Source organism: Otolemur garnettii, unplaced genomic scaffold (genome assembly GCF_000181295.1).
Source record: "Otolemur garnettii isolate 467f Iridium unplaced genomic scaffold, OtoGar3 scaffold00050, whole genome shotgun sequence".
Taxonomy (NCBI): Eukaryota; Metazoa; Chordata; class Mammalia; order Primates; family Galagidae; genus Otolemur; species Otolemur garnettii.
Window position 1 is genome coordinate 636,850 of NW_003852445.1, and position 9,317 is coordinate 646,166.

Here is a 9,317-nt window from a genome sequence, read left to right on the forward strand (position 1 = left end):
GCCGGTTGAGCTATAGGCGCCGAGCCACCCAAACCTTTCAGAACACATTTCAAGAACACTAGTAGAGCATGTGAGAGGATGGCGCCCTGCTGCTGAGGAAAGCCCACGTGAGTTCTTGAGTTCCCGCTGTCTTCTCACCTTTTCCTGCAAGTGCAAGTTATTCCGCAGGTGTTCCTTGACCTCTTCATCTGTGTCCCTCTGTGGACAGAGATGTCAAATTTTATTCCTAGAGATCACCATGGAACTGCATGTGGGTTGTGGGGGTGTGGGGACGTGTGGACAGTTAGTGCAGTTTTGCCAGGATTGTTATTAGAAGAACAACAGAAAAATGCCAGAGACTGGTCCTAAAGGGCGTACATTGACACCCAAACCAGCTTTGAAAATGAGGGCCGTGGCCTTTGTGCACCTTGATTTCTGTTTGTGTCCCCCTCACCCACAGGGGAGTAGGATGGACCCTACAGGAGCTGAGCCCCTTTTGCTCCCACCACCCGCCTTACACCCGGTGCAGTCAGCAGGGCAGCTTACATAGCCATATCGGGACTTGGCCAGGGAGATCAGCTCCTGATCACCCGGGGTGCACATATTCAAACCGATGGGCAGCATTTTCTTGAGAGCAGCCACGATGAGGGAGGTCTGGATGGAATATAAATCTCCCCTTCTCTTGGTCTTCTTCCGTTCCTGGTCCTGTCCTCCAGACTAGGAAGTGATGTTGAAATAAACAGAGAGGAGTTCAGTGACAGGCTGAAAGGAAGCGCCTCATCTCAGAGGCCACCTGCCTCCGTGTGACTGTCAGTACACTTCAAAGGATGGTAAAGGGAGAGTGTGTTAGACAAAGACGAATCAGCTGTAAAAAGACCAGCTGTGACCCTGAGCCGCCTCCTTTCGTGCATGCACACAAGACCACGTAACCAGAGACACATCACAGACACCTACGGTCTTGGCTCACTCACTTCTGGACTGAATGAACCAATAAACAAGAGTTTTGCAAAAAGAATGACTTAATCACTGACAAAATGACCCCAGAAAAGAAGTGAGATTTCTTATGTGGGGGAATCAGTACAGATGTGCAAGAGCGCCCCCCACAGGGCATCTGCTCTATGTTTCCAAGGCAGGAGCTGGTGTTTCTGAGCACCTCCCCTCCACAGGGCATGTGAATTCTCACTGGGAGAGGACATCCCCACACTGCTTTAGGATCTGGCATGAAAGAAAGGAACTCCCCGAGTTCACGGGTGTTTGTCCCCATCTCTGGCTTATACCTTCCTATCCTTCTCAGAGACAGTTCATTCAGGGAGGAATCAAACACATGGGGCCTTGGCACTGTGGCAGCCCCCCCCCCCCACCCCCGAGGACCCTGATCCTCCACTGCACATGGTGGATCCAGACTGGGTTCAAGGAAACCTGGCACTGCAGTGACTTGAGTTTCACAGTGCCTAGTGGCAAAGGGGCCAGGATGACCACATGGGGCCCTGCTTGTGGGACTGTGCTTCAGCTGAACTAGAGGTAGGGAGGGCTGGGTAGGCTGAAGCACATTAAAGATCCCTAGGGAGAGGGACGCTTTGTTTGTGAGGTGCTATAGAGTGTTTGCAGCGCTGTGGTTCACAGTCACACACAGATGCAGGGCTCTGGGAACAGGGGAAGGCCAGATCCCGCTCCTAGAAGTGGCACACAAGATCCAGGCCTCCTGGACTGGGGGTGAACTCATATAATGAGACATGGGCTTTCTGAAGAGAAGTGAAAGGCCACAGTTAACGCTGCCTTGGGACTAATATCTTTAAATTACTTTGCAAAACACGAAAGACGTTCATAATTATTAACAGACACTCTGGAAAAGGCTGTGAGTTCTTTCACCACACCGTGGCAGCTGCACCTTCAGGTGGTTCTGTCACAGACACTGCAGCCCCTGGCCAGCAGAACCCGGGCTGGCTGAACACTGCCAGATGAGTCTACTGGTGGCAGGGGTGCCTGGTGCTCCAAAACACCAGTCAGCCCCCAGGACAAGGGAGGCAGAGGGAGAGGAGGCGAAGAGAAGGATGCCTTTTGTGTTTCAGAACACAGCAGAGGGTGAAAGCAGGTTCACATGAAGGCTGGGCGCTCTGGCATTTCCTGAGTGCTGCAGGGTCCCTTACACATACTACCATCAGAGGTAGAATTCCAAAGGTTGTTTCTTAGAGCAAAACTCCCTTATAGTATAATTACCCTTGAAAATGCTTTCAATCATCTAAACTAGAACTTGGTTATATTTACATAAACCCTGTGGCATCATGTATACATCAAACTAGAATGTCAATGGTAATATCCAGTATACTTTTAAGTAAATATGTTCAAAAACAGAACTATGTGGATTTGATTATATAATTTAAATTGTTTGCTGCTCACACTCTGTTTGATTTGGTGATCCTATGTTCTCCTAATCATAAATGCTGCATATAGGATGTGACTCCAATGTGCCTGCCACGTGTATAAAATACTCATAACCCTGCCAACAACCTTCAGTTTAGTAAATGAGAACAGGATGCTCAGGGAAGTTTAATAATTTTTCAGGTCACACAGCAAGTGAGCAGCTGAGCCAACATCCAGACAGAATCTCCTGCCCGGGCTCTGCTGTCCTCCTCTAACTAGGAGCTGCGTGTGACCTGGTTCCCATGTTATCTCCCTTTCTCCACCACATACCTTCGAGTAGTGGACTTGGGACAAAGGCAGCAGATACACATTGATGAACCAAAGGGAAAAATTTCTACATAAACAACTGGAAAACCGTCCCAGGGTTTACTCCAGCATATGCACATTTTATGCAAAAACTCATGGTTATCTCCTGACTTTGAAACCCAGAGTTTTGGTCCTTGGAAGACTCTCTTTGAACCCCATGATTCTTGTGTAAGAGGCAGAACATATACAGTATGAAAGGGCTGAGACCACTAGCAGGAAACAGGACTCTGACCCCAGGTGGCTCCATAAGAAGTCCCTTGGGTTCCCAAGCCCAGTCAGTCATCCCTATGTGTGCTAGTGTGGGGGCTGCCATGAGGGCAGCTGGGCAAGGGAGCAGAGATAGCAAGGAGACCTCGGTTAGGGCGAGGCTTGGCTGGCTTCCCCGGCTTCCCCATTCCAAGGGTGGGTAGGCCTACATTCACTCTTTGACAGGCAGTTGTCTTCCCTGAAGCAGGCCTGGGGACCTCCAGGTGGGAATATCCTTCTGTACCACCCCCATGGTGATCACTGTGCGGAGGGGGCCAGAGCCTGGCACCTCTAAGACTAGGACAGAAAAGACACGTCATGCATTTGACCTGTACCTTTACTTGCATGGCCTGTGTGGAAAGACAAAAGAAAAGAAACAAGGAGAAGGGTTAGTCAGTGAAAGCAGGGCCCAAGGCATAAGGTACAACATGTTAGTCATCCCTTCTTAGCCCTAGTTTCTCAGCCAACACAACAGAAACTCAACCATGCTGGAAGCCAGTTGAGCATGGCATGAAGAGTGGGAGGTTAGAATGGAGATTAATTTGCTCAGAGGATTTGTATCCAGCCCAAGCAATCTACCCCAGGCAGGAGGGTCAACTCACAGACCTGCTTTTCAGAGTGTGCTGTGCTCAGACCCCACCCAGGGTGGCCTTCAGAGCTGGCCACTCACATGAACTCTGAAGATCTAAGGCTTTTGCCCCTTCTACCTCCCCCTTTCACCTGGGGGGCCACAGACAATCTGTCATGTAAACAAAGACCCCAATTTTACTTCTTGCTTTTGCCCACTGCATTGCCAAACCCAGATCTGTGGTCACAAAAAGAGAGGATAGCACCGAGCTAAGGGAAAAAGGCTTCTGCTAAAAGGCTTGCTTAAAAAAAAGAAAAGACTCTAGAAATATCAAAGGTGAGACCCAGGAAAACCCCATATCCCAAAGGATAGAGCATCTCCCTCCTGTGCTGTGTTCTTTAAACATACCTTAGGTCAAAGGCTTCTACCTGCTAATTTTATTATTTTACTCATATATTGCTAAAATTAGTTAATTCATTGCAATTCTCTAATGTTGGAAATGCTTTTTTAAAAAAATAGTTGGCTGAAACTTTATTTCCTAAATAGAAACTTACCAATTCCTATACTTTTAAGATCATTTCATTTCTCCACACTTAGATCATAAAGTCTCTCCAGTAGTTTATAATCAAACTGATGATGTTATGTACGGAACTTCAGGAAACAGTACAGACTTAAGGGATAAGGGAGTTTGAAGAGGACATACCACATGGACACTAGGACATTTTGCATCAGGCTTCTGAACAAAGGCAAGCCTGTGCCAGGGGAGGTCCCCACTGAGGGTGAGTGGGATGAAGAGAACTCAACCCAACGTTAGATATTAGAGGAAAGGAGAGTTTCTGGTAGTCCAAGAATGACAAGGGAGGGAAAGGTGGAGGGGAGGGGTGGAGAGAAGGAGAGAGGAGTAGTAGAGAGGGAGAGAAAGACAGGAGAGAGGGGAGGAAGAAAGAGGAGTAGTAGAAAGGGAGAGAAAGACAGGAGAGAGAGGAGGAGGAGAGGGGGAGAAAGATAGGGGAGAAAGATAGGGGAGAAAGATAGGGGAGAAAGATAGGGGAGAAAGATAGGGGAGAAAGATAGGGGAGAGAGGGGAGGAGGAGGGAGAGAGGTGGGGATAGGAAGAAGGGGGGAGGAGGTGAGAAGAGGAAAAAAGAGAAGAGAGAGGGGGAGGAGGGGGAGGAGGGGGAGGAGGAGTGAGAAAAGGAGTGGAGGGGGGAGTAAAGGGGGAGTAAGGGGGGAGCATGGAGGGGGCAGGAGGAGGAAGGAGGTGGGAGGGAGAGGGAGGAGTAGAGGAGAGAAAGCACAGGTTTGTGCTTTGTGGACACAAAGGAAGGAGAGCAGTGAGAGAAGAGAGGAAGGGGGGGAGGAGACGGGAGAGACTGAGAGGGAGGGTGTGACAGTGTGTGCTTGCATGCGTGCACGAGTGTGTGTATGTGTAGTCCTGCCAGTATACCTGTGAGCACAACCCAGAAGTGCAAGAACAAAGGGAATAAAAATAAAAGAAAAAAGAGATGGGAGGAGAGAATGAATGAGAGAGGAGAGTGAATGAGAGCGGAGCTTGGAGCAAAGAGCAAGCTCACACATGTGGAATACCCTTGAACATCTCAAAAATCTTTTTTAGAATGTTTCCTGTCCCTTTGAACCCCTGATATCACACTCTGTGCGGTGCAGTGGCTTTGAACCATGATGTACTCTAACATTTCCTGCATCACAGCTTTTTAAATTTTATTGTTTATAGTCTTGGTCAAGGAATTGGCATTTCTTGAGCTAAAGATGTTCTAACTTACCATTCCCCTCCGAGGAAGCTGCTGCCATTTTTCCAGAAAACAAAACAAGTTTAAAAACAAAACAAAAAAAAACTTGCTCAGCTTAGTTGTATTTAGCTTGACATATATTTGCAAACTGGTGTTATATAAACAAAATACACAATGAGGTCTTAACAAAAATATGAGTTACCTGCCAGAAAAATAACACCTTCAAACTGATCCTCAGTTAATCCAGTAGGAACAGGGTGGCCCACTGTGTATTTTCTCCACTTCCTTTCCATTGGCAATGGCATAGGCGGGTGTGGGGCACGCAGCATTCACACACACACCTCCACAAAGCCTGCCATGTGCACCAAGGCCAATTTCATTTATACAACACCAGGATTCAGTAAAGAGTGGAGGTAAAAGCAAGCACAGATGACCATTCAGATCGGTGGTAGAGAGACCATCTAATTGAGGGGCAGCAAAGGCAATGGGGATTCCACTACTAAGAGAGAACACCCCCTTTCCCTGGCCCCTCAATATGCAATTCTACATCCAAAAAATTACCAGAAATGGCCATGAATTGCTATTTATTAGAGGCATGGTATCTCTTTATTTGAAATAAGGCATTACATTTATCAAATATTATTCTATTCTAGAATACCCATTGGAACTGACTTTTAATCAGAACATTTTAGTAGAGCTGGGAGAAGTCAGGTAGTAAGCTCAACCCCACTCTACCTGGTAAACTGGGGCCTAAGGAGTTAAAGTGAATGATGCAAGGCTGTAGCTATAGTACCCTGGAGGTAGCACTTAGCTTCCTTTCAGTTTCCAATCTATTTACTGCTATACTCTGGGTCTCCACTGAGGCAACAGGAACAATTATGAATATTTATTACCCTGAGGAGCATGGCAAGTATTATTCATAGATAGAGAGTGTTCTTTCGTCTGTTAGATTGTTAATAATTTTGACCCTATCTCAGTGAAGAATTGGCATACTATGTCCATGGAAATGAAAGGAAAGAGTTTATTCCTGCAGACTAACCTTACCAACAGGAAAGAGTCTCGGATTCTGAACATGACCACCCTCTGATAAGACAAATGTCCCCTTTTTCTTATTTGGGGATGTGAATGAACAAAATGTCAGGTTAGTCTGTTAGTAGATGGGTTTTCAAATGCCATTTTCCATAGCCTCATCTCTTTCTGACACTGAGCATTGATTTATCAACAGAGGGTTGAAGATGTCTTTGCCATTTCTGTCCATCCAAGATCTAAATTCTTGTATCAGAGCTGTTTCCACTCTTTGTGGCCATCCCCTGCCAGATCCCCCTGGATGCTAGCTGGTTCAGGCCTGAGCCTGGGGATCCACCCCAAGTTGAAGACACTATGGAACCTGCTTGGGACTTATTGACTTTCTGTAAGGAGGTAGGGTCAAAGAAAAACCTGTGACAGCTGTAAGAAGACCATACACAGATGGGCATGGTGCTCATGCTGTGATCCCAGCACTGAGCCCAGGATCAAGTGAGGATCACGTGAGCCCAGGAGTTTGAGGTTAGTGAGCTATAATTGCAACATTGCATTCCATTCCAGAGCAAGACCCTCTCTCTAAAAAAAAAAGTTAAAATAATTAAAAAGAAGGCCCAGCAGAGGCAACTTAAGCCAGAGGTCCCATGGAGTGAGATCTGAAAAACCCTACCTTGTGTGCCTCGCATGAGCAGCAGATTTGTTTACAAAACAGAGAATACAAAATAGTTTTGAAAAAACAACACAATTATCTAAAGCACAAAAGGATCCACCATAAGGCTCCTTGGCAGCAAATATTCCTCCTGAATGTGACCCCCCTGCTGTGTGTAGATGTATAGTTTTGCTTGTTCAGCTTTATTAAACAATGTATGCTAGTGCAATGTATTCTAATGTACACTTAAAGTGTATTCTGAAGTCTAAAGGTCAACTTTTGGATGATGGAAGAGGCATTTGTGTCAATTCAGCTAAAAGTCAAACGGGCTAGAAAGTTCCGAGTGCTTTCAGGGAACCAGAGCTAGCTATGCCTGGTGGAGCTCTGGGTGCTGAAGTTTTCATTTTTGGTGTCCTAGCAGCCTGTTGTTTGAAGCTTACATACATGGTTATTTGGAAAGATGCCCAAGGGCTTTGTTACAAACCCATGATTCCCATCTTTCCCTGCTGAGGGGTCCCCATGCACACTCCACCTTCGTGTCCGTCCAAGGCAGCCAGCCCTGTACCGGCAATGAGAGGGGTGCACATCTCAGGTATCACATGTCACTTATACTTGACATATACAATCAACCCTCATTGAGGCACATTTCTTGGGCCAACAGAATCAATGGTGAGCCACGATGCCTGGTAACAAAACATCACATGTAAGTAGGCGTTGCTTTTGGATGTACATCTGAAGGGGTGTGTCTGAGCAATCTCTCCAATTAAAGTAAGGAAGCCTCAGTGTGCAAAGCTAACTCAGGAGGAGTGGGGAGGCTGATTTCTGCCTCTTATATTCCTGCTACACTCCTCTCTTTTTTCAGACATATGTCTGGTATGCTTTCTTTCAAACATTTCCTGCAGGGAGACGGACAAATGTTTGACTTTCTGAGTGCAACTGTCATGAAAAAGAAGCAGAAGGCATTAAGAGGTCAACACAATTGAAATAAAATGGCTATTGGCTATTCCAGACAGAGGAAAACAAGCATCACGTAAGAGTATGTGCAGTTGAAATCGTCAAAGCAAGACCATTTCTTCCTTGCTAGTGAAAACATGAGTCTAGGCATGGATATTTTTTTGTAGCTTAACTACACGGGAAATATTCTATTATAAGCCACCAAGAACAGCTTCTATTTTGGAGACCTCTCAAATGCCTTAGGCAAGTCATGGAACATAAACTTTTGACATACAAGCAACTGTTTATTCAGAAAATGTGATGACCATGCTTATTCTGAGAGCAGTTTCTTCTGGCTCATTCTCAAAGAAACAGCAGCGGAGGCTGTTGGTTAGACAGTTTGGCCTAACTGCAGTACAGTGTTAAACCTCACAAACTATGTGTATAAAAGGGATCCAAGTCATGGCTGAGGTCAAGGTTGAAGAGGCTTTGTCACTGATTTCTTAGGACTTACTTTTGACATCTTGCTTTTGCTGTCTCCAGTCAAAAATGCCAAATTATTAATTTCATTCTGAATCACAAAATTTTGCTCTTCCCTCTTGAAGTTCTAAGTGAGGGGAAATTAAAAAAAAAGCAATCATTACAATGACGTTTGCCAAGGTCTCTACTTGTCACCACTGTCCTAAGTCCAGGGCCCAAATGTGTCCTTACGTGCGATTTACACCACAGGATGAAGACCTCTGCCACCATGCGGAAGAGCTGGTCAGAATCAGCATCAGGGCTTTTGAGCCAGTTAGATCTGGGTCAAAAAATAAATGGATAGGTATTTGAAAATCAGTAAGGATTAAAATGTTCACACCCTAAAAATTATTCCAACATCGGCTATGAACACTTATCCAAATAAAACTGCAATTCTAAATGAAGGCAATCATCAAAGAGACTGAATATCAATATAGACTTCTTACATGCTTAGATATAGGTGTGAAATTGGAGTAGATTTTTTGATGGATCTACAATGATCATTTCAATTTTTACTGAAAGATTCGAGAATTATCCTACCAGTTATCAGAAATCAACATTTCAAAATTGTCAAAGGTAGGCTTTGTTTCTTCTTTAAACTGATGAGCTGGGTAAGGTTAAGCTCTAAGTTTTGGGACAGGCCTCCTTTAATACATAAGACTAGCAAAACTAGGAAAGTCTTGATCACTATGACATCTAATCTTGTCCTTGACACTTGTCATTGTCAAACTGTTGAAATTCTGAGAACTCTAAACAGTTCAGACCCCACCCTTTTCCCATTCAAAGCCAGTTTCTTGGCTCGGGGCCTATAGCTCAACCGGCTAAGGCGCCAGCCACGTACACCTAAGCTGTCGGGTTCGAATCCCCAGCCCGGACCCGCCAAACAACGATGATGGCTGCAACCAAAAAATAGCCGGGCGTTGTGGCG

The 9,317-nt window shown here is 45.6% G+C and overlaps 1 protein-coding gene across 1 annotated transcript in view; it reads right to left on the minus strand.

Annotated features, from left to right (window-relative positions):
- Positions 1 to 9,317, minus strand: part of RYR3 (ryanodine receptor 3) — a 362,708-nt gene that overhangs the window by 50,579 nt on the left and 302,812 nt on the right. Inside the window, exons 68-72 of the mRNA XM_012806300.1 lie at positions 8,582 to 8,669; positions 8,385 to 8,477; positions 3,288 to 3,302; positions 526 to 696; positions 139 to 198 (exon numbers count right to left, since the gene is read on the minus strand). Of these exons, the coding sequence (XP_012661754.1) occupies positions 139 to 198; positions 526 to 696; positions 3,288 to 3,302; positions 8,385 to 8,477; positions 8,582 to 8,669 (427 nt within the window). The remainder of the gene's footprint in view (positions 1 to 138; positions 199 to 525; positions 697 to 3,287; positions 3,303 to 8,384; positions 8,478 to 8,581; positions 8,670 to 9,317) is intronic.